At 41.1% G+C, this 25905-nt stretch overlaps 1 protein-coding gene across 1 annotated transcript; it reads right to left on the bottom strand.

Annotated features, from left to right (window-relative positions):
• Nucleotides 1–1508: 1508 nt before the first annotated feature.
• LOC137091671 (cytolytic toxin-alpha-like) lies at nt 1509–23238 on the bottom strand. Its single transcript, XM_067456306.1, has 7 exons — nt 23131–23238; nt 14375–14487; nt 14244–14283; nt 8922–9014; nt 7047–8750; nt 2416–2451; nt 1509–2202 (listed from the first exon to the last, which is right to left on the bottom strand). The coding sequence occupies exons 2-7, from the start codon at nt 14462–14464 to the stop codon at nt 1673–1675; spliced, it is 2493 nt and encodes an 830-aa protein (XP_067312407.1). The 5' UTR covers nt 14465–14487; nt 23131–23238; the 3' UTR covers nt 1509–1672.
• Nucleotides 23239–25905: the final 2667 nt, after the last annotated feature.

Here is a 25905-nt window from a genome sequence, read left to right as displayed (position 1 = left end):
CTTAATTTAGGAATGATAAATTGATCATTTATAAAGAAGGAAAATACAATCATTAGACACATTATAGATATGCTTATAAATCAAGAATAAAGCATTTATAGTTGTATTTATAAACTGCCTATTAATGTCTATTAATGCTTTATAAATGATGAATTAACTATTTACTAATGCTTAACTAATGCTTCAAAGTGTGTAGTTATTATAAAGTGTTACCCATCTTTCTAGGTTATAGCTAAAGAAATATTTATTTGTAATATTTTAGCGTTTTAGTTATTTTTCAGTAGAATTTTTTTTCTGTAGATTTTTTTTTCTGTTAGAACTTATCATTTTAATATATCCATATTTACATATGCAATTTAGCACATTTATATATATATATAAAATGTTCATGAACCCATTTTGAGCCCCTGCACTGGCTCCCTATTTAAACATTGCATACATTTTAAAATCTTGCTTATTACTTACAAAGCACTAAATGGTTTAGCTCCCCGGTACTTAAGCGAGCTCTTAAAGGACAACTCCGGTGAGAAATTAACCTAGGGCTGATTAACAGATGGTCAGCGAGTAGATCGTTCTCTGGGATGCCTTTTCATTTAAATCAAATGTAAAGAGTTTTATCTCTAAAAATAGATTAGCTTATAACACTCGTCTATGGGGCATAGAGTAAGTGAAATTAAATCGCTAGTTAATACCACTAACAAGGCTCAAAATAGCCTCACACTAACACGCCAGCATGATAAGGGTCCCTACATGCAGACCGAAGCACTGAGAACTTTGTAAGTGTCAAAACAGTTTAATAAGAAGAAACTTTATAAAGACAAAAATACAAACAGCAGCCATCTTGGAAAAAATCTCGACCAGTCGAGCCACGAACGCTGCATTATAAGCTAATCTGTTGTTAGAGATAAAACTCTTTACATTCAATTTTCATGAAAACACATCCCAGAGAACAATCTACTCGCTGACCATCTGTTAATCAGCCCTAAGTTAATTTTTCACCGGAGTTGTCCTTTAACACATTATTCTCCATCACGTCTATTGCGGTCTCTAAACTCTGGCCAGTTGATCATACCTAGAATATCTAAATCAACTGCAGGCGGTCGATCCTTTTCCTATTTAGCTCCTAAACTCTGGAATAGTCTTCCTAGCATTGTTCGGGAAGCAGACACACTCTGTCAGTTTAAATCTAGACTAAAAACACATCTCTTTACTATGGCATACACACAGAACATTTTTAACTTTCATTATTCAAATCAATTGACTGATTGTTAGGCTGCATTAACTAGGTCAGCCGGAACCGGGAACACTTCCCATAACACCTGATGTACTCGTTACATCATCAGAAGAACGGCATCTACGCTAATGTTGTCTCTCTGTTTATCCCGAGGTTTACTGCATAAATGATGAACAATATTTTTGACACTACAATAAGTCTAAATAAAGCTGATCTACATCAACACAAAGAGAGCTTGAGAAAAGCACAGACACACACCATCACACACTGATCGTATTGTCTATATGAGCATTTATTACACACAGACACGTTGTTTCAGTGACAGAAGTTCAGCTGCAGTATTAATGCAATGAAGAGATTCTATAACATCTCACTGTCACTGAATTATCATGAGCTCAAAGCATTATGGGTAGAATCTCTCTACTTTTTATTAATTCATCACAACAGTTTAATTGTTGCTGAAGCATCATTAAGCCCAAACCCAGGATAGAGCGGCTGAGTGAATCTGGTCTGGACTGTGTGGATGAGGCTCACTGAGTCTCGAGAGACGCTGTAGAAGGACAGAGTTCCTGCACTGTGATCCACATACACTCCTACTATAGTGCTGATGGACTGTGCAGGGAGATACGTATTTATGTTTTTGTGTTTGAATGAGCAAGAATTTCCTGGAAAGGACATGCAGTACAAACTCCAGGACTGATCATTACTGCCAAACCGACACTCATCACCCTCCCCCTTCCTGCGGATGCCCTTATAGGACACTGCTATATGCACACCAAACCCACCGCTCCACTCAACCTCCCAGTAAGCGCGTCCACTCACACTGTCACTACACAACACCTGCCACGGTTCTTCAAATCTGTCATAATTATAAGGAACAGGATCTGTGTTAGTGCGAGCAACCATTCGGTTCCACCCAGAGATAAGTTTATGTGCTGTGTTCATATCCAGATTGGGGTGAATTGAATCTGATGGAGAGAAAACACATCAGCATCAGGAATTATGAATCTGATCTTTTAATGTATCTGAACTCTTCATGTTTAATATATCAGCAGTGTCTCAGTTCAGTTTAATCATCATTCACATGATCAACTCTAAAACTCTTCTGTCATGTTTCCCCTTCTCCAGGAAGAACATGAACACACTCATGAGTTTTTCTGCTTGTGTTCTCAGTGACTTACATTGGAGGAAGTCGTCCCTGGTCTCGGGAACAGCGACTGTGGAAATCAACAGAAATGAAGAGTGTTATCATCATGTCAAGAGAAAATGATCCTACATCCATTACTAACACATGCAGCAATCCTCCAACACAGAAGATATTTAGAGAAATGCCGCTGCTGTTTCCAGAGCCCAAATCCTGACACAAGCACAATTGAGGGTTTGACACTATTGACATGTCACCATATTTGATTTGGCTTCTGTAGACATCAACTGATCCCAGATTGGATTGGAGAGGAAATAGGACTCTTTTTTTACTTTGTCCATCACAAAGTAATCATATCGCTTGATAATGGATAACGGATGATAGTGGTGTTTGCGCTATTGATGAAGCACAATATGGCACACACCAGACACATTGTGTTTTCATGCTCAAGGCGGCGATGCAGAACAGTGAATCTAATCACCATACAGGCAAAAAGGAATGAAAAAAGTGGCATCAATGTGTTTTGCTGTGAGAACTGCACAAACGGAAAAACAAAAATGGCAAACTATATAATATCTTTCCATAAACACAGACTTTACAAAGAAAGAAATATATTTTTTGTTTTCTATTAATACACCAACATTAATCTCTCAGTTTTCCACTTCAAGTTACTTCAAAAGCACAAGCCCCTTTCCTCTAAAGCTGGGGTATCCAACTACAATTTAAAGAGCCAAGGAGGGGCTGTTGCGAGGAGTGTAAGTTCTGGAACCAGGTCCGGTTGGGCCAATACGGCGCAACTAACAAGACCTGCTCCTCGTCCTCCCTGACCTTGCACAGAGTCTGTGCAAGAAGGCTCACTGGGGGAACGCATACTTGCGTAGGTCCCGGGGCCAGCTGTGCGCCAGTGCATCTGTGCCGAGGGTACACCCGGTCAGGGAATAGTACCACTGGCAATGGGTCGAGTCCGGAGAGGCAAACAGGTCTACCTGTGCGGCTCCGAACTGGTCCCATATCAGCTGGACCGCCTGGGGGTGGAGTCACCACTCTCCCGGAGGTGTCGGCTGCCGAGAGAGCTCGACGGCTGTCTGGTTCAGCGTACCAGGGACATGAATGGCCCGAAGCGACCTCAGCTGCTTCTGACTCCACAGGAGGAGGTGGCGAGTGAGTTGGAGCAGACGACGGGAGCGTAGACCACCCTGACGGTTGATGTACGCAACGGCCGTTGTGCTGTCCGTACGGACCAGTACATGCTTGCCACGCAGCGGCCCCTTGAGGCGGCGGAGTGCCAAATGTACTGCCAGTAACTCGAGGCAATTGATGTGCCAATGCAATTGCGGCCCCGTCCACAGACCAGCAACCGCATGCCCGTTGTACGTGGCCCCCCAGCCGGTGGCAGAGGCATCCGTGAATAGCACAGCATGCCTGGACACTTGTTCTAGGGGCACCCCGGCCCGGAGAAACGAAGTGTTGGACCACGGGCTGAAGGTTTGGCGGCAGTAAGGAGTCACTGGGACCCGGTACTGACCGCTCTGCTTAAAAATGTGGGTACCGCTGGACTCCGGAGAGCCAGTGGCAGAACCGTAACCAGTCAGGGCCCCCCGGTCCTCCTCCGGGGGGGTGGGGGAGGGATGCGAACATCGTCTCCCCCGAGCAGCTCCTGTTCTCCCTAGCCGGCCCGTCTCCTTGCACTTGCCTGCCGGTTAGCGGGCCCTGGACGGGTTGGGCGCCTCGCCCGCGTCCGGCACCCTGCACCTCCAGTGGAGGCTGCTGCTCGGCTCTAGCAGGGTGTAGGACGCAGGAGGGGATGCCCTTGGCGACAAGCGGGCAGAGGCACTGCGACCGACGACCGAGCAGCTGGTCGTCGGCACCCTGGTGCAACGCCTCCGTCTGCTTCTGGGCCACCAAGAACTGCTGGGCAAAGTTCTCGATGGCGTCGCCGAGGAGGCAAGCCTGACAGACAGGCTTTTCTTGTGCATATCTGCTAGGTTAGCCCCCTGTTCCTGGACCACTAGTGTGGACATCGCCTGACCCAGGGAGCGTGCAGTGATTTTCGTCACCCATAGGGCGAGGTCCAACACCGCACGCAGTTCCTGCACAACCCCTGGGCTGGGACTACCCCCGTGCGTGCAGGACAGAGGGCAGTGAGAGAGGGAAAACAAAAATCAATTTTTTTTTTCTTTTTCTTTTTTTTTTTTTGGCCCTTATGGCGCTCCATATTCCCCTCTCTCCGATGCAGCAATTGACATCTGTCCTCTGCCAGAGCCAAAAATGAAATGCTAAGACATTTTCTTTTAGGACCAGTGATTCCATCTTCAACTACCAGCAGGCATGCGAGACAGTGAACGTGGCCGTCAGAACGGCACACAGCGCACTGAGCGCTCAAGCCTCTATGAAGAAAGCAAGGCGAACAATGCCCTGACGTGGTCGTGTTCTCATGAGAGAATCCGTACCACCCACGAACAGAGTCTCAGCATGCTTTTGATGCGATAGAGGAGTGGGGGCCCGAAGGGATTTACCCGGCGGGGAATCCCCACTGTAATCCTCAGGCCACCAGCGCTTATCAGCCAAAGTAGCCCTTTTCCAGTAACACTAGAAATGAACAAGATCGGGGGATAGGCGAAGGGACTCGACCCCATCTGAGGTTTCATAGTCTCGACCGCGCATCTAGAGCGCCGACTGACGCGCGCCGGTTGTTGTGACAACCACTGCTGTCAGCCGGCCGCTTGACGGCACACGGCGCGCTGAACACTCAAGCCCTTTATGAGAAGGGGGAGACGAACAACGCGCCGACGTGACCATGTTCTTTTTCGAGAACATGAATCACCCACGATCGCAATCTCACATGCGCTCGTGGCCGTCAAAGAGGACAGGAAACCGTTGCATACCAGGAATACACGGTTTGAATGACATCTTGAAAAAGACGCAGGGTCAAACCGTGTTGCTCTTTTGTGAATGGAAACTGCTCTTTTACCGTGCTGAAGCACTCAGGGAGATGACCGCGGCTCCACACAGTACGATCTGCAAGCCTGCGTGAGCTCTCATTGTGTGTGTGTGTGTGTAAACGCTCAGCGAACCAACAGGTTTTTGAATGGGAAACCGCCCACTGAACCAACAAGCTCTTTTAGTTTCACTTTTGCTCGGTCTCTCGCTGAAGCGCCGTATCACCCGCACTGGCAGTTCTCAGATCACAATTAGAAGACTCGTAGTCAACACTCTTCGTAGAAACAGCAATAACTGTTCGGCTCCGAAGTAGAAAGCGCTGATCTACCATTCCACTTCCTGTTTTATACCCGCGCTGCAGGGCGGAATGCGTGGATCGCATGCCAAATTTCATTGGCTCGTTTTTAAACACTCGAAGTAGGATTGGTCTCTAAAGTAAGATCCCATTCGTCGGTTCAGTTCTGACGTACGTCGAACGTGACCGACTGAAAGGGAACCGATCGCCCAATCTGTCAGGGCGGGCGGCCTCTCCCCTGGCTCTCTGCCACGGCAGCTGAAGTCTCAGCGCCGTGCGCCCCATTACATCTAACAGCTCCCCATACCCGGGGCAGGATGGCTGGGAGGATTCAGCCTCAGCTTCATTTTCCTCCTCATCCACAGCCATCCTCTGATCGACCGGAAGAGCACGGGCTGACGACGAGGAGGAGTCTCCATCCGACTCCTCCTCCGTCAGCCTGCTCTCGCGACCTGGCTGATCGTCCGCGAGAACTGTACTCTCCAGACGATGAGCCAGGTCCATCTGGGAGCCCCAGGACAGACGGCGCCGCTCAGCCTTAGCGTGAGCGGGACCGCTCCCAGATGCTGGCTCTTCTTCCCTCGAGAAGAAGGCCAGGCGAGAGCGGAGCGTCCTCAACGGAAAACGCTCGCAGTTTGCGCAGGAAGCCCCCTCGAGAACCTCCCGCGCGTGCTCTTCCCCCAGGCAGAGCACACAAAGTGTGTGTGTTTCCTCAGGCGTGAGAAACCTGGGACACGGATCAGCGCACTTCCTGTACGCTCCCTTCACTTTACGTGTGCACCTTATTTTTAGACTTTCCAGCGAACCAGACAAAACAGTCCCTGAAGACGAAAGGATAGCGTCATGTTGGCACGGTGCCCTTTTATACTTCCTGGTCGCACGGTGATGACATCACCAGCTGCCGACGGTCAGTAGGATTGTGATTTGATATCGATTTCAGACACCTGTCACGCTGAAGGCGTTCCCCGTAGCGTCAGCTGACGCAGCGCGAGTTCCCTTTCGTAACTGAAGGTCACCTGCCGATGAGGTGCAAGAGGGCTGTAATCACCTCCTACCGAAAAAAGGTGATCCAACTGCCATTTCATTATTATGTGCCGATTTTAGGATTCTTTTAAAGACTTTGGTGAATAGAGTTAGGGAAGTAATTGGGGACATTATCCATATTGATCAGTCATACTGCATACCTAACAGATCTATATTTAATGATGTTTATTTGATTAAGAATATATGTTTCTAGTCTTTTGAATGTAGATACTGGATACATCTCCTTAGATCAGGAAACATTTTTTCGACAGGGTTGAGCATCTTTATCATTAAAGATAAAAGTTTTATTGACATGATAAAAGTACTGTACCAGGAAATGAAATGTGTTTTAAATGTTATTTTATATATAGATAAAGAGAAATGCAAAGAAATGTGCATATGACACTTACGTGTAGACGTTATGGGGCCGATAGTATCACTGGCTTCACTCACTCCCACTCTACTCACTGCTCTGCTGCGGATCAAGTACTGCCTTCCAAACTTCAATCCAGTCAGAGAAAAGACTTCATTAGGTGTGTTTATGACATGCCACTGTTCCTCGTTCACCTGCCGGTACTCCACTCTGTACTGCACAGTTTCTCCATTTGGGGACTTCTGTAGTTTCAGGGACACACTGCGCTTCAGGACCTCCTTGACTTCTGGAGGGGGAGGCTTTGACATGGGATGGAAATGTGGGTCTGTCAGCTTCCCTTTTTCATACAGACGGATGGAGGAGCCTGGATTGGATGGATCGGGGATGGCAGACATAAGGAATAGGTGTCTCTTTTCATCTTTATTAGCCTCTGAAAAAAGTTTGAAAAGAGTTAAGGTGTCTCTCATCTTTGAGATGACAGCAGGATCATTGAACCACTTTATGACAGATGCCACAGAAACCATGGTTTGTTTCCCATCTAGCTCTCTAAACTTGTTAGATTTCAGAAACTCCTTCAGGGTTGACATATACTGGTCTTCATACTTCAGAGATGTGAAGGTCAGGCACACCACAACATCAATATTAAGATTAAAGAGGAAGGTGTTGAGATGTTCTGAGTCTTCAGTTTTTATTCCCTCCAGCATCTTGGTGTGAGAAGTCAATAGGGCAAGTTCAGCCTTTGCATCATTTAACCACTGGTTAAGACTGTCAGCTTTAAAAGGGGAGCTGAAGTGGATCTTTTGAATGTCTTCCAGCGAATTCTCCTGCAACTCTCCTCCTCTTATTGCAGACAAGACCCTGGCCACTTCTTTCAGGAGCATTGTCTTGTAAATGCTAAATGAGTTCTTAAATGAAAGCAGCCTCTCTTTGATGTCACTGAAAACATTCACCAGTGTGTTTCTAGACAGGTCGTTGTATGTCCTCTCTACTTCTCCCAGCTCCTCCATTATATCTTCAATGTTAGAAACCAGACGCGCGGTGATTTCTCTCTCCAACCGAGCAGCTTTTTCATTCAGTAGAGAAAGAGGATAGAGCCAGACTTTGATTGGAACAGCATTCTGTGGATTCTCCTTCAGGATATTGGGGAGCTTCTTGAACACATCTACGGCCTCTGTGAAAGTGGTGGGGTTCTGCTCAAGGTGGAAGTCACCATGAAATGTGCAATCAATGCTCTCAGCCATTTTCTTTTCACCATCTGTCATTTTTAAAGCTCCATGTCCCTCAATAGAAAATAGAGGAATCTTCTTGACCATGACATTCAGTTCTCCCTCAATCTCCTGCTTATTTTCCTCTTCTGAAAATCTCTGATCAAACACCATGAAGGCCTGACCTCCATAGAGTACAGCTGTGACCACATGAGTTGCAGTTTTCTGGTCAAACACCTGCGGGTAGGTGATCTGGCCCAGATGGCTCATAGTGAGCTGTTCAAATCTGGAGGTTTCACTGTAATACATTGTCACTCTGGACTGTTGGTTTGAGGATTTGGTGTCACGCAGAAACTTGGCAGATCCTCCAACTTCCACCAGCCCTCCTAAGAAGCTGGCCTTCAGAGAAGCACTTACATCCAGGAGATTGGCCTTACTATAGAGAGAGTCGGAGCTACTGAAGTCAAAATCTGTCTTGTGCTGTGGACGGGTGTCCAAATCTTCACTCAGTGACTTCTTATCCCACAGAGTAACACCTGAAATGAGATATTGCTTTAACAGTCCCGTATTAGAATGCAATGCACTGTTGAATAAACATGCAGGTTTTATCATGTTGCTACACAAGTACTAGTGATGCGACATTTACATCACTAGAAGAGGGTTAAATAAACTTGTATTTATTTATTTATATTAGGTTAGTACAGCACCTGGAATGAAGGCATCCGTGCGGCAGTCATACAGCATACCAGGAAACAGAGGTCTTCCTAGAGCTGCCACTTCAATGGGCTTTGATGCCAAGGCTGCAGTAAATTATAAATAAAAGGTCATATTATATATATTATATTATATATAAATATATATATATATATATATATATATGAACAAAATTACATCTGGTGATAGTAAATAATGTTTAACTTTCCCCACTTACATTTTTTAAAAGCTGCCAGCCACCACCAGTATTTTTGATCATTTACGCAAATGTTTCTTGGCCACCAGAATATTTTGTTGCATGAATATTTTTAGCGAATAAAACTAAGAAAAAACATGTTTTTGTCAAAGACTATATCCAGATGGGATTCAGAGAAAAATGGTCAAAACACAGATGGAGTAGATGGAGTCATTCAACACCCAAACACATATAGCTTGTCCTGTGTTGACATTCAATAAAAAAATATTAGGCAGTTTTGATTTATATGATGTTTAATGTTGATTACATTTGATATCACTTGTCTGCTTCGTCTTTACCTGTGTTTTGATCAGGACTAAAGGATCAGGATTAAAGGATTACTTCAGCGATTAGCATATGGCTTTGTATCAGTAGAAACCCTGTAATAAATTCAAATGATCGTGCTCCCCCCTCTTATATCCCCCTGAGACTTATGCATTTTAGCTCAAATTGACGATATTTGCGTTACGAGAGGAATGTTTGCCCAGAGGCTAAAGACTACAGCCAGCAGAGGGAGCCATTTCCGCATGTTTTCAACTCGTGCATGGGGAATGGAGATCACACTTACAGCACAGCTCAGCTACAGGCATTCATTTAAACGGATGCTAAGCAATGTAAGTGTTTTAACTTCTCAAATTAATTTCTATGAAAGTTAAGCTTCCAAAGGCATGAACTTAAAACGCGTTGTGAATGTATGCCGCGAATGTGGTCGCGATTACCTCAGCTCTCATCACGAGAGCTCATTTATGATGTTAAATGTAATCTGACTCCTAATCTGAGTCTGCTGTGAGACTCACGCGGCAACTCGATCGTTATATTGAACACACACGTTCAGTATTTAATTGTACTTTCTGAACTCAGTCACTGTAATCCAGTAGTGGTGGCTTTGGGAATGGCCTCACAGGGCAGCTAAGCATCCTGGGAATTGTAGTCTTTCATCCCTATGAGACAAAAATACATTTTCTGTCTTTTCTCAGTCTAGAAGTCACCAAATTCAAAAATAATTTCACATTTCTACTACATTAATGACCCAGTTTAAATACAGATTCATCTTCCCAGCACTGAAGTACCCCTTTAAATACTCTTTCAGAAGATATTTAATAGCACCCCCTACAGTATAACAGTGAAAACAGAGACAACTGGAAATTTCTGTCAATGGCAGGGAAAGGGCTGATACTGAGGAAACCCATTATAAAATAAAGGTGCAAATAAAATGTACAGACAAATATAGAATCTTTCAAACTTCCAGTCAGAATTACTGGATTTACATTTACAAATTTAACACATGCTTTTGTCCAAAGAAACTTACAATTGAGTCCTTACATCAATCCCCAGATCGGGGCTCTGTTTGCACCCCCTATTCAGGCCCCATTCCTGCTCTGGGCAGATATCAAACTGCTCACCCAGAGGGCAAATTACATTCTGGGGCATGCAAATATGGGAGCATACACCCTGTCAAACTGAGGGCCAGGGCCCAGGGAATGACAACTCCACCCACAGGTGTTGGAGTCCAAATGTCATAGGTACGGTCAAGCGGACGCGGACATGTTTGCCTAAAAGGAGCCAACCCATTGTTCCTTTTGTATCTGCCTCACTCTTCTAGCTCCACAGTTTCTGGACACCAAGCTCCTCAGAGCAACCTATTCTTCCACAAATGTTTGTAGAATCGCCTGCATGCCTAGATGCTTGATTTATAGACATGTGATCATTAAGTGATTGAACATTTAAATTCAGAGATTTTAGCAATTTACAGGTGCTAATCCTATAATAGAATATCATTAAAAAGTAGATTTATTTCACTAATTCCATTTAAAAAGTGAAACTTGTATATTATATTAATTCATAATTTCTCTCAAGACGCAAACAGATCCACTTCCACTGTTCTGAACCTCTCGCACATGGCCTTCACCACCTCTGGGTGAGGGCACCATTCCCAGGGCCTCAGCCATTTCCTCGACAGGATGTCTGCTCCCTGATTTTGGTCCCCGGCGACATACATCACCCTCAGAGACAATAGTCTCCCTTGGGACCACAGGAGGATCACAGGAGGGCCAGTTTGCATAGAGGGCGCGACCTCAGACCCCCCTGATGGTTTAGATATGCGACTACCAACATATTGTCGGAGCGTATCAGGACATGGTGGCCTCGGAGATCCGGGAAAAGCCCATCAGAGCTTTGAACACTGCTAGCATCTCCAGGCAATTTATGTGCCAGGAAGAATGCCAGGCTTCCCACAGTCCTCTTGCAAATTGGCCGTCCATGACCGCGCCCCAACAAGTCAGGGATGCGTCTGTTGAAATGGACCTCTGGCAACATTATGCTCCCACCACTAGCCCTTGGGAAAGAAACCAAGGTTTCCTCCATATAACTAGGGAACGAAGGCATCTGCATGTTACCCTGATCATACGGAATGGATTTCCCCTCGGGGAAAACCCTGTGGTCTTCAGCTACCACTGTAGGGGTCTCATGTGTAGCAAGCCAGAAGGTATTATGCTGGACGCTGCTGCCATGAGGCCCAGCAGTCTCTGAAACTGCTTCACAGTGAGGCTGCGGCCTAATTTCACTCTGGAGACCATCGCCCATATGGACTAGATACGTGCGGGAGACAGTTGTGCCCGCATAGCGACCGAGTCCCATACAACTCCCGGGAACAGAGTCTTCTGGGAGGGGGTCAATGTACTCTTTTCAGAGTCTCAACCCCAAGCACCTGATATGGGCCAGAACGACATCTCGATGCGGAACTGCCATCTGAGGGGAGCCAGAAGGGAGCCAGAACTGCATTCATACACTTGGAGAGGCTGGCCAGCCTCATCGAACATGGCCAGCCGCGAGCGCAGCACGCGGAGCGGTAGCTTATCACATTCGCAACAGACGGCACCCTTGAGAGCCACCTGCGCGTGCTGCACGCCCAGTCATTGCACACACATCTGATGTATTTCCGTGCCCGTAATGAAACGTGGACACGGAGGAACACATCTCTTAAACTGCTTTTCTACGGGACAAACAACACCAAATAGACAAACAGAGTGACAGATAGTGCCTTGCTGAATAGCGAAATCTGTTGTACTATCTGCCAGCCTCCCCTTTATAGCTTCCAGGTATGCCGTCACATACTACGTCATGACACAACACTAATCAGGATTGGAATAGATTTCATTGATGCTTTCAGAGACGCTATTGCATAGGGAGCATCACCAAAGATGTATTCCTGTTAGTTCATGATGATTCATGATATATAAATGCATGTGGTAATGCATAAGTCATGCATGAATTAATGCATGAATTCATGATAATTAATGTACCCTTACCATAAAGTGTTACCGAGACAGTTAACTGGCATTAAATCCTGCTGTACATAAAGCAATGCAAGATTGATCTACTTTTCATTATTGAAATAATATTATTTCAGGGTGCAAACCTGATGAAAATTTTGTAAATTTTAACATTGATACAATGATTTTTACTGTCATTTATTATGTATGCAGATTATTGTTAAGCAAAATATATACGTTTCTAACTTTCTTACATAGCGTCCTTGGATGGACGGAAGTAAAATCACTACACCTGCTTTACAGTGTCTTTAAAGTTTCCCTATGCATTTCCCACTTTTCAAATCACCATCGGAATACCCTTAGCAATATGCTAAACAAATAGACACCAAACATTATAGGAAAAGAATGAAATGTCATGCATTCATTAACAGCTGAATCTGTGTAAGATGTTGCATTACAAATAGCTTTCACTGAAAATACTCATTTCTCTGAACAAGTATGAAATGGATGTGTGTAGTTTACATCAGTCTTAAGGTTTCCAAACATAGTTGTGAATGGATTTGGATGGATCAGTTTTGGTCTTTGTTTCACTCACTACTGCTGAGGTCCTGAGGAATGTTTATGGCTGTCACAAACCAGGACATAAGGGATCAGTCTCTAAATGGATGAAGGGCAGAAACTGCATGTGAACCAATGAGAAGTCCTGTCCTTCCTGGGCTTGGTACCTTGGTTCTTCTTGCCCCTCTAAAAGGTGTCTGGCTGTTGTCCTATTATTTTTATCTTACTGTTTGCTGTCTTGTAAACATATCGAAGTATGACTGAAATGACATGATCAGAGCTATTTTCTTGGTTGTGTGTGTTGTTTACCATTTACATGTGAATGTAGTACACACCCCATGTTAACTAACTTTCAAGACTATCAAGTTTATAAAAGACCAACTTCTCAAAGAAAAAGTTGCCTATGTAAATAAATGCTCACTAAGCTCTAAGCCGCTGTGATGCCATACAAACTCTTCCAGTGTGACTATTCTCACGCAGCTGCAGTGACGGTGTAATTACGCCTATGTTAAGCTCACGCTTGCCGTGTGAGACCACAGTGAAAGGTAACAGCTCATAGATTCCGATCTCTCAACTGAGGATGTTGAGACAGCTTTAAATTCCAGAGCTCCCAGCACAAGAATATTGTATGACAGGCCATCCGATTGTTCTTCAAGTCTTCTTCCCTTCACCACATGAATTGCCTTAGCAAGATTGGGTCTTCTTTAAGACAATTAGAATTTGGGTATTCTGTGGCATAAGTGCCCATATATGATCTGACATCACACTGTCACCGGACCTCAGAATGTGTTTTATTTTTTTTGGCACATGTGCTTCAGACAGATTCTGCAGGAGGCATTCCCATAGCATCAGTTACATGACGCAGCGTCATATACTTCACATACGTGAGGACACTGAAATTACAATCTAAGTTATTCAACTAAATTTACAAATACAATTCATTTATTAGGTCTTATTTAATTTTATAAACAATAATACTGATCTGCCATCATTGCCGCTATATGATGAATTAAAATAAGCGGATAACATCACTGTTTTCTCCAGAAGGACTGTACAGCCGAATCAGATTTTGTAACCACTTTAACACTGTGAAGCTGCTTTGAGACAATCATCATTGTAAAAGCGCTGTATAAATAAAGTTGATTGATTGACATATGTAACCTAAAACAGTTTGTCCTTCTAGTGATTTTGAATCTGTCCCTGTGATATTGTTGATAGCATATTCACATTTTGTAACATTTCAATCTTACCTGGATATTTTGTGTTGTCAGGTTTTGGTTGTAGATCTTCCTATTTTTTAAAGAATAGTTTATAAAATCATTAAGATTTAATCTCATGAAATACATCTGTTTACACATTTTGTCTGAGGAAGTGCACTTACCTGTGCATTCACTGCAGCTAGGGTTGCCAACCACAAACATGTACAGTAGATCCAGCTCGGCTGCTTCAGGGACATCATAAGTGCCACCATCTTGGGATCGTCAACCAGGAGACCTGTGTGAATATCAGTGAAGGTCAGTGGAGAAGATGCATACCACAACCTTGTCTTCTGTCACCTTTTACCCTAGTTCTCATTGTTTGTTTGTTGTTTCTTATTGTGCACACCTGTTTGGTTGATTTTATTTCTATACAACACTGAACCACAATTTTGTTAAGAAAAAATATACACTATTTTGAATTATCACCTTTTTTGTGTGTGTGTGAAAATTTTACACTGTCACTCTTCAACCCTGCATACATTTTGTTCTAAAATACAGATAATGATCAATTTAAATAAATTAACCCCTCCATATTTAATCCACTGTTATTTTAAGTTCAAAGTAATAAAATAACACAAAGTTGTTGTAAATGCAGTTATCATTCATTCCAATGTAAAACTCACTAAGCAACAATGATGCATCTAATTCTCAGTAGCTCCTCAAATGTTTTGCCAAAAAAAAAAAAAAAAAAAAAAAACATTACTACAATAGGCTTTTAGATGGTAATGTTAGCATCTTTATTATTAGTAGTATGCGGTCCGATTTTTCCCGTTGCGTCTGTAGTTACTAGCAACCATGCAGCTTTACAGGGGGTGTGGCTTATCTAAATGAGATGTTAATGAGCCCTATTGTCACTACCAGCAGGTGAGAACAGGTGAGAACTGCAAAACTTCAGAGGCAGTTTCCTCTTGTTTAAACTTTTCAAAAGGCATACATTCAGATGGCCACAACTTCTCCAAATATTATCAGATTTCCATGTGTTACACATCGTTGGAAAGCTTGGAGACTACACTTTCAGAATCTGTGAATAACTCAAAATGCCCCAGAACCGACTGTCCCATCTTTACATGACTGGTCACATGATAAAAATTAAACTTTCCTATATTTTAGATTCATTTCACACCAACTGAAATATTTCAGGTCTTTTATTGTTTTATTAACGATATGATGATTTTGGCATACAGCTCATGAAAACCCAAAATTCCTATTTAAAAAAATTAGCAGATCATGAAAAGGTTCTCTAAACGAGCTATTAACCTAATCATCTGAATCAACTTATTAACTCTAAACACCTGCAAAAGATTCCTGAGGCTTTTAAAAACTCCCAGCCTGGTTCATTACTCAAAACCGCAATCATGGGTAAGACTGCCGACCTGACTGCTGTCCAGAAGGCCATCATTGACACCCTCAAGCGAGAGGGGAAGACACAGAAAGACATTTCTGAACGAATAGGCTGTTCCCAGAGTGCTGTATCAAGGCACCTCAGTGGGAAGTCTGTGGGAAGGAAAAAGTGTGGCAAAAAACGCTGCACAACGAGAAGAGGTGAGCGGACCCTGAGGACGATTGTGGAGAAGGACCGATTCCAGACCTTGGGGGACCTGCGGAAGCAGTGGACTGAGTCTGGAGTAGAAACATCCAGAGCCACCGTGCTCAGGCGTGAGCAGGAAATGGGCTACAGGTGCCGCATTCCCCAGGTCAAGACACTTCTGGGCTACAGAGAAGCAGCACTGGACTGGTGCTCAAATTTTGCATGTCATTGGGAAATCAAGGTGCCAGAGTCTGGAGGAAGACTGGGGAGAAGGAAATGCCCAAATGCCTGAAGTCCAGTGTCAAGTCCCCACAGTCAGTGATGGTCTGGGGTGCCATGTCAGCTGCTGGTGTTGGTCCACTGTGTTTTATCAAGGCCAGGGTCAGTGCAGCTAGATATCAGGATATTTTTGAGCACTTCATGCTTCCATCTGCTGAAAAGCTTTTTAAAGGAGATGAAGTTTTGGTTTTTCAGCATGACCTGGCACCTGCTCACAGTGCCAAAACCACTGGTAAATGTTTACTAACCATGGTATTACTGTGCTCCATTGGCCTGCCAACTCTCCTGACCTGAACCCCATAGAGAATCTGTGGGATATTGTGAAGAGAAAGTTGAGAGACGCGAGACCCAACACTTTGGATGAGCTTAAGGCCGCTATCGAAGCATCCTGGGCCTCCAGAACACCTCAGCAGTGCCACAGGCTGATCGCCTCCAGAACACCTCAGCAGTGCCACAGGCTGATCGCCTCCAGAACACCTCAGCAGCGCCACAGGCTGATCGCCTCCAGAACACCTCAGCAGTGCCACAGGCTGATCGCCTCCAGAACACCTCAGCAGTGCCACAGGCTGATCGCCTCCAGAACACCTCAGCAGTGCCACAGGCTGATCGCCTCCAGAACACCTCAGCAGTGCCACAGGCTGATCGCCTCCACGCCACGCCGCACTGAAGCCGTCATTTCTGCTAAAGGATTCCCCACCAAGTGTTGAGTGCAGAACTGAACATCATTATTGGAAGGCTGACTTTTTTGTATTAAAAACACTTTTCTTTTATTGGTCAGATGAAATATGCAAAAAACATTTTTTAGCTGTATGCCAAAATCATCAGTATTAAAACAATAAAATACCTGAAATATTTCAGTTGGTGTGCATGGAAAATAATGAACTTTAATATATATATATATATATATATATATATATATATATATATATATATATATATATATATATATATTTTTTTTTTTTTTTTTTTTTTTTTTTTTTTTTTTTTTTTGAATAAATGCAGTTCTTTTGAACCTTTTATTCATCAAATATATTAGGCAGCAGAACTGTTTCCAACACTCATAATAAATCAGAATATTAGAATGATTTCTGAAGGATCATGTGATAGACTGGATGTCACGTGACACTGAAGACTGGAATAACGATCCTGAAAATTCAGCTTTGCATCACAGAAATAAATAATAATTAAAGCTGCAAGCAGCATTTAACGGGGTTCAAGCAATTAAGGCCTTTAAACAGTTTAGGTGTTTCGCATTTAAGGGCCTTTAAGCAGTAAAATAATTAAAACAGAGCTCAGATGAAATTAAATGATAAATTGACAAAATACGATTTTAAACGTTATTATAGTGACTTTATAAAGTCTAAATATGAATTATTGAACAAAATGGCTATTTTAACCAGCAGGTGGCAGTAGAGGATTAGTAATTGGTGTTCTGGGTGGTTGCTAGGGGTGTTGCTAGGCAGTTGCTAAGGTATTCTGAGTTGTTGCTAGGGTGTTGTTAGGCAGTTGCAAAGGTATTCAGAGTGGTTGCTTGGGTGTTGCTAAGTGGTTGCTAAGGTAATCTGGGTGGTTGCTAGAGGGTTGCTAGGGTGTTCTGAGTGATTGCTAGGGCGTTGCTAGGCGGTTGCTAGGGAATTGCTAGGCGGTTGCTAAGGTATTCTGGTTGGTTGCTATGGCATTGCTAGGTGGGTGCTAGGGTGTACTGAGTGGTTGCTAGGGTGTTGTTAGGCTGCTAGGGTGTTGCTTAGTGGTTGCTAAGGTAATTTGGGTGGTTGCTAAGGTGTTCTAGGTGGTTGATAAGCAGATGCTAAGGTGTTCTGGGGGTTGCTATGGTGTTTCTAGGCAGTTGGTAGTTGTCACAGTTGGTTACTATGGAGTGTTTATAGAGTTCTTAATATGTTTCAGCCTGGTTTTAACACATAGCTAATCACTATTAACATGTAACTATTCACTGCTAGCATGTGTAGCGTGTTGGAAGTGCTGTTTGCTAGCATGACAGACAGGGAGACAGAGAGGTTTTATAATGTCTAAATATGAATTATAGAACATTATAAGTAGGTAGTATGACAACATGACTTTTTTTAACCAGCAGGTGGCAGCAGAGCACCACTCATTAGATCATTTTCATTTTAAATGTCTGATTTTCATTTAATGAGCACATTTTCCAAGTTAATGCCATCAAACATGCTTTAGTCACATGCACATGTTGTTGAAGATATAGATATTTGAAATAAATGATGGGTAACAAATATCTTATTCCAGGTTTTCCCATTTTAAAACATATTTTCAGGCATTATTTTAATTGCAATATAATAATTACTGTAAAAACATACATCAAATGAACAAATTTTACATTTACATTTACATTTAATCATTTAGCAGACGCTTTTATCCAAAGCGATATACAAAAAAGGGGAGAGTAATAGAAGCAACGAAACAAACAAGGCCAACAACCTGTAAGAGCAGTAAGAAATCTCAATTAATTAGCACAATACACAACAATTTTTTTATTTATTTATTTATTTTTTAAGACATCTACAACAAAAACTCACGTACGCAAAATGCCGAACACTGGATTTTGATAGCTATGATAACAACCCATTAGGACTAAGGCTGTTGCCCCAGCTGTTGTCGTTAATGCAGATTCAGTGGCCCAATGGGTTGGTTTTGTATGGCATTCTAGCTAAACGCGCAGCAATAGCCATCTACAACAAAAACTCACGTACGCAAAATACAGAACACTGGATTTTGGTAGCTATGATAACTATGTAACATACCCGCCTGAAGGCACAAATCCGGATGAGAGACGTAGATATGATCCAGGAGTGTGCGCTTTTGGTCGTTGCTGTGGTGATCAGTAAGTGCTATTCTGTATTGGTCAGGTGCAATTGGAAAAGATGTGTCTTAAGATGTTTTTTAAAAATGGCTACAGACTCGGCAGCACGAATTGAGATCGGCAGGTCATTCCACCAGGTGGGAACGGTCCAGGAAAATGTCCGTGAGAGCGATTTCATGCCTCTTTGGGATGGAACCACGAGGCGCCGCTCGCTCGCAGAACGCAAGCTTCTGGAGGGTGTGTAAGTCTGAGCAAGTGAGTTTAGGTATATTGGTGCAGAGCCAGTGGTTGTTTTGTAGACGATAACTAGTGCCTTGAATTTGATGCAACAAATTAATTGGTAACATTGACAAAATGTGAATTGCAATGCTATTATAATGGGGTTTTTTTTAAGTTTATGCTTAGTGGACAGAATGAACCAATGACTGGTCCTCTGCTGCCCTCCGGTGGTTTTGAGTGTTCTTTCAGAATTAATAGGCTTTTGAGCATGTTTTACCACACCTATTCTCTAAATGACCCTGTTATAGCTCCCCAAAGTGTAAAGTTTAACATGTTTTTGATAACTATTAATCAGGGGAGGATTTTAACATAATTGTAAATAATTATGTAAATAACAATTTGATTGACAGTATTGGTTCTTGAGGCAAAGTTGTTCAGTATGAGGAGATGTATCATAATATATGCATTTGACGTGGCGGTTTTTATCCCCACTTGATTACAGAGATGGAAAATACCATTTACAGCCAATACAGGCAATTCACCATAGGAATACATGGTTTTTAAAGCTTTTTAACACTTATAGCGCCACCTATACTCTGATCTCCATGAAATGTTGCATGCTTCTTCACCATGTTATGCCACATATACCCAACAATTTTCGTGAAGTTTTGAGTTTTCCCTTAGGATTTATAGGCTTTTGAGTGTATTTTGCCACGCCTCTTTTCTAATTGGCCCTGTTATAGCCATCCAAATGCAAAAGTTCAACTTTTATTCAATGAATATTTATCTAGAGAGTCTAGAGAATTGTCCTAGCCTGGTTTGGTTCCGATTGGGCAAAAAAAACAGGGACTAGTTTGCAAAAGTAGGTTTTTAACATAATTGTGAATATTTAATTAACGATTTGATTGACAGCAATGGTTCTAGAGGCAAAGTTGTTCAGCATGAGGAGATCTATCATATGATATGCATATTTTGCGGATGTGTGCAACACCACGTGATTACAGAGCCATAAAACTCGTTAGCGCCAACTAGTGGCCGATTTTTTTCAAAATTCTTACAGACCTCTAGGACCATGAGTCAAACATGTCCACTGAGTTTCGTTCCGATTGACCTCCGTTAACCCCATCTAATAGGTGCTCAAAATTCATTGGCTGATGGCGGCCATGTTTTTTGAGATACGCCGATGTCCTCATAGACGTGGTACCTTGGGCCAAGACACTGCATACCAATTTGCAGGTCAATCGGACTAGCGGTCGTGTGGTTATAGCTATTTTCATGTTTTTTTCACATTATAGCACCACCAAGTGGTCAATCGTTGCGATTTTTTTTATCTTGACCAAAAAAATGAGCCCATACACATGTGTACCAAGTTTGGTGAATATATCTCATTTCGTTCTTGGGTTATAGCCTCTTTAGTAAAATAGGCTCCACCCTGAATGTATATTTTCACGCCCCTATTCGTCCCTGAATGGAAATTTTAACTTTTTTTCAATTAATTTTAATATTCAGTCTACAGAGAACATTTTGGCACTGATTTGGTTCCAATCGGTCAAAAAACCAGGGACTAGTTTGCAAAAGTAGGTTTTCGACAAAATTCAAAATGGCGGAAAAATTTGCATACCGGAAATGAAATCGGAGATATACGTTTTGTTTGCCAAGGACTCAGCTTGCCAATGATATAAGACACTTGAGTGTGGACTAAACGGTTTAGGAGTTATGAGCCCTCATAATATAGCGTTATTGCGCCACCTATTGGCCAATCGGGGTCATACCTTTTGAGGGTCTTCCCAGATTGAGGACTACCATCTGACAAAGTTTCAACGCTCCAGCCCTTACGGTTTTGGCTGCACGATGCGTTTTACCGGAGAATAATAATAATAAAAACCCTTACAATTACAATAGGGTTTCAGCACTTCGTGCTTGAACCACTAATTAAAGTATAATAAATTGAAAACCAAATTTTTTAAATTGTAATAATATATCACAATATTAAATTTTGTCTGTATTTTTCAAATACACGCAGGCTTGATGAGCAGAAGAAACTTCTTTCAAAAACATTACAAATAGTAATGTGTCCAAACTTTTGGCCTGTACTGTGTTCTGAAGATACCGGTAATTAATTTGTAATTTACTTAAAACACAAATAAAGTATAATATAACACAAATAAAGTCTACTTATAATACAAATAAAGTCACGAATAAAGTATACTTATAATACAAATAAAGCACATTTAATATCACTAATTAAGCATGTAATTAGTCCTTATACAGTACTTAAAGTGTACTAAGTATACTTAAAGTTGTCCCAATTTAGCACATAAAAGTACACTAAAAATAAGTTGTGTCAACATAGCACACTTCAAGTTAACTAGTCATTAACACACTTCAAGTATACTGAAAATGAGTCTGGCCGCAAGTATACTTAGCATGCTTTTTCTCACTAGGGTTGTCAAGCTTCAAAGTGCATTAGGCATTGACCGACCATCACTGCTAGATCTTTGTCCCTTACATCAATTTCATTAAACATGTAAATGCATTATCCTGCTTTCTGTCAGCTTATTGAAGTGCATATTTTAATGTAATGTGTTCTCACATGGCGATTTAAATTTGTAGTCCAAGTATATAGCAAATAACTTTCATAAAACATCAGATTTATATTTAAATAAAATATAAAATAATATATTTATAAAATAATCAGTGGTGAAAATTGTAAGTTACTCGATTCAGATTTTTAAAGTGGATTCTTTTTTACAGAGAAAACATCCATTGACATGACAGTACAAATGAATTCATCTAGAAAAGAAAGAACTCTGCTTTTTTTTGTAAAATTGTTAATGTACAACGCTTTGCAACTTATTTAATTAACCGCAAGAAAACTTCTACAGAATGGTTTTCATAAATATTACCAGATTATTGGTTGATTTCTCAAATATTACATGGGTGTATTTTTAGTGCTAGTAGTCAAAAATAAAAAGAAATGATGTTTTTATCAAACAAGGTTCAGGAGGAGCATGATCAAATAATTGACACAGCTGGAGAGTACTCAGCTAATCATCAAAAGAGGTGTATATATATAGGCAGATTAACTCCATTTTGTTGACAGTTTATCAGCATCCCTCCATTACCCCTTCTCCACATTTTGCTCTTTTTAGTTCTAAACCACTTACATACAGCGGGTACTCTGGGTTCGGGCGGAAGTTTTTTTTGTTCTTACTGAATCATCCAGAGTAAGCTACATTTTTAATTTGCAGGGTATAATGTGGAGTAACATTCATCACTACTCCCTTCTCTTGAGTACTTTTAAATGTGCTATTTTTTACTTCTACTTTGAGTAGTATTTAGGACAGGTACTTTTACTCTACTAGAACTACATGTTTTGACGAGTAACAGTACTTCTACTTGAGTATGCTTTTTCAGGACTCTTTCCACCACTGTCCATTTATAGTTGCCACACATGCCAATGTGCATTAGCTCGTTTAGTTACATCAAAGTAGATTGGCTCTCTGGTGAGATTCCTATTCGTCGGTCTTTGACGTGCCATCGAGAGGGACCAACTGAATGGGAACAACAATTTTTCATGTATTATTAAAACAAAGTAAAGATTTGGGAAGGCATACCTCTCAGAAAACTTACAAATAAATATACTTGTATACATCTATTTGGAAAATTGGGATTGCTAGACAATTTTTTTTTTTTTTGGTGAAATCCTCAAATTAGACCAAAAGTTTAAAAAATCACTTGTTTTGCCAGTAGCTCATAATTTGCATAATAACTCATTCTGCCAGCACGGGTCACACACAGAAATATAACAGTTAAAATATAAAATAATAGTTAAATATAACTTTGCACTTCCTAGTCTCTCAAGTTTTAACTTCATAGTTTGAGAATTTCTTACGTCTATCCTCTGAAATACTTATCGTTTCCTTTTAGCGAACATGTAGATTGATTTGCTGTAAAGCTTCACTCAACCTTCACTCCAACACATTCACACTAACACTGCCTAAATCACATCTTACCTGCGGTCTCTGTTCTTGATATGGTGAGTCTGACACTGATCAGAAATCTGTAGCGATACTTATAGTCCTACTGCTGAGGAAATGCCTCATGAAAACATGTGATGTTGGGAAATGTTGAGAAAGATTGGAGGGGTAGGTAGCCAGTGGTCAGAGTCAATGCCCCTTTGACCTTGAAATGCTTTTTGGCAGTATACAATCATTTTGAGTGAGGTACGGTGTAGAAATTATTAAAGCTGTACTGATGGTTATCTACTCATTAATTGTGAATGCGTAGTTTGACAAATTTTGGCCAATTTTGTTGCAATATTGTCCTGTTTAACACTGTGAAGCTGCTTTGAAACAAACGTCATTGTAAAAGGGCTATATAAATAAAGATGATCGATTGATTGATTGACTAAAGCAGCTGAAGCTTGTTTGAGGTCATGGAGAAAACATTTGTAGAACAGCAGAAAAAATATAAAAGTAGGCTATATAAACTTTAATATATAATTTTAGTGAAACTGGTGCTTTGTTGTGCCAAGAGACATTTCACCTGCTTGTATTTTAGCTTTTGCTACAGAGATATTTGATGTCCTATAAATGTGTCGTATTTGTGATAATCCACACAATCCCGTGTGTGGTTCATCCTGTATCTCTGTGAGAGAAGTTGTTTATCTGTTAATGTTTTGCTTGTTTTCTGCTGAATATTGATATTTTTCTCTGTCACAACACATGTTTGCATTGCTAAGTTCACCAGGGTTGATTTTGGACAGTGGACCTCGATGACCAGAGTTGAAGAACCCGATACATACAGTCATGGACTATTTGCACTGAGCTTCATGACATACAGTAACACCTGCTGTCAGAACATTAGTGTGATGCTGCTTAAAGAAAGACTTCCATGTTTCAATGAGCCATATGTATGAAGTTTATACTTAATATAAACTTGGTGGGGTGGAGGTGTTGCTGCTCTTTTTAAAGATGTCTTTCAATGTAAGCAAGTATCATTTGGTGACTATTTGTCTCTACAATATCTGGGTATTGTGTTAAAAGGTTCTCCACACATCCTGGTTATCATTGTTTACAGGCCTCCAAAGTACTCTCCAGCCTTTACTGAGGAATTTACAGAACTGTTATCAATAATTTCCTCAGAGTTTGACTGTTTTGCTATTGCTGGGGATTTTAACATTCACATAGACAATATTGAATCCAGTACAACAAAAGAGCTCATGACTGTTCTTAACACTTTTGATTTGACACAGCATGTACATGGACCCACACACAATCGTGGACACACCCTAGATTTACTTATCAGTAAGGGTCTAAAAATTTCATCGATTGTTATTAAGGATGTGGCACTGTCTGATCATTTCTGTATTTTCTTTGATATATCAATCTCTCCTGCCATTGAAGCTAGATCTGTCTCTGTCAAAAAGAGATGCTTAAATGAGAACACTAATGTGCTGTTTATGAAGGCTTTATCTCTAACACCAAGCATATCTGCAGACTCTTTTTTTTCTCCTTGACTCCTTTAACTCAAAAGTTAAGAGTGTAATTGATGATATTGCTCATCTAAAAGTCAGGAAAAAGAGTACCAAACAAAAAGCACTTTGGAGAAACTCAACAGCAGTTCAAATAATGAAAAGACAATGCAGAAAATCTGAACGCATGTGGCGGAAGACAAAACTTAGTAGTCCATTATAACATCTATAAAGACAGCCTTCATGCTTTCAATGTTGAACTAGGCAAAGCTAGACAGACATTCTTCTCAAATATTATAAACAGAAACATTAACAACACACACACTCATTTTGCTACTGTAGAGAGACTAACAAACCCCCCGAGTCACATTCCCAGAGAAATGCTCTCAGACAGCAAATGCAGTGAGTTTGTTTCCTTCTTCTCAGAGTAAATTAATAATATTGTTGTTAATATGTGTTTGATATCTAAAAGATTACTGTAATTGTATTGGTTTTTATTATTTTTTAATAACAATGTTGTCAATCTCTGCACATTTGTTTTTAGATACACAGTGCGTACAGGATGTTATAGTCTATGGTGTCACACAGACACACACACATCAAGAATCGGCTCATGAATCTCAACAATGGTGACAAACCAAAAACTTCATGCCAAAATGCATGCTGGGAGTCGTTAATGAGTTTGGGCACCCAGCATGCATTGCGATATGAAGCTTTTGGTTTGTCACCATTGTTGAGATTCATGAGCCGATTCTTGATTGTGTGTGTTTGACAAGATTCTAGTTCTTGATTATACATTTGCAAGAAGATACAAATAGTTTGCATCTCACATAGTCTTTCATGCTGTATACAAACTGTATGCTATAGATCTGTAATTATATATATATATATATATATATATATATATATATATATATATATATATATATATATAAACAATGAGAATTAAAAAATGAATTAACAGTGTTAACCATATCTTTTTTGATACACTGTATGTTGATCAAGAATTGTGTTTATATTCATGTCATTAATGATCTAGAGTATGTTTTAAAATAATCATTTAAATGTTAAAGAACAGCCCCTAATAAAAAAAGTGTCCAATAAGCCAATAATGCATGTTACATAATGTAAGATTTACAAACATGTATGTCATAATTAAATGTTACAGTAACGAAAACAGTAGTAAAGAATTTTGCAAGGTTATGGATATTTTCACAGCTTGGTTATTCATGTGTTTTTGTTTGTTTGTTTTTTTGCAGCTGTAAATCCAAATCAGGTTGTGAAAAGATACAAAAATGTCTTACGTCAGTTCAGG

The sequence above is a fragment of the Pseudorasbora parva genome, chromosome 10 (assembly GCF_024679245.1).
Source record: "Pseudorasbora parva isolate DD20220531a chromosome 10, ASM2467924v1, whole genome shotgun sequence".
Lineage (NCBI taxonomy): Eukaryota > Metazoa > Chordata > Actinopteri > Cypriniformes > Gobionidae > Pseudorasbora > Pseudorasbora parva.
This window is presented reverse-complemented; position numbering and strand designations above follow the sequence as displayed.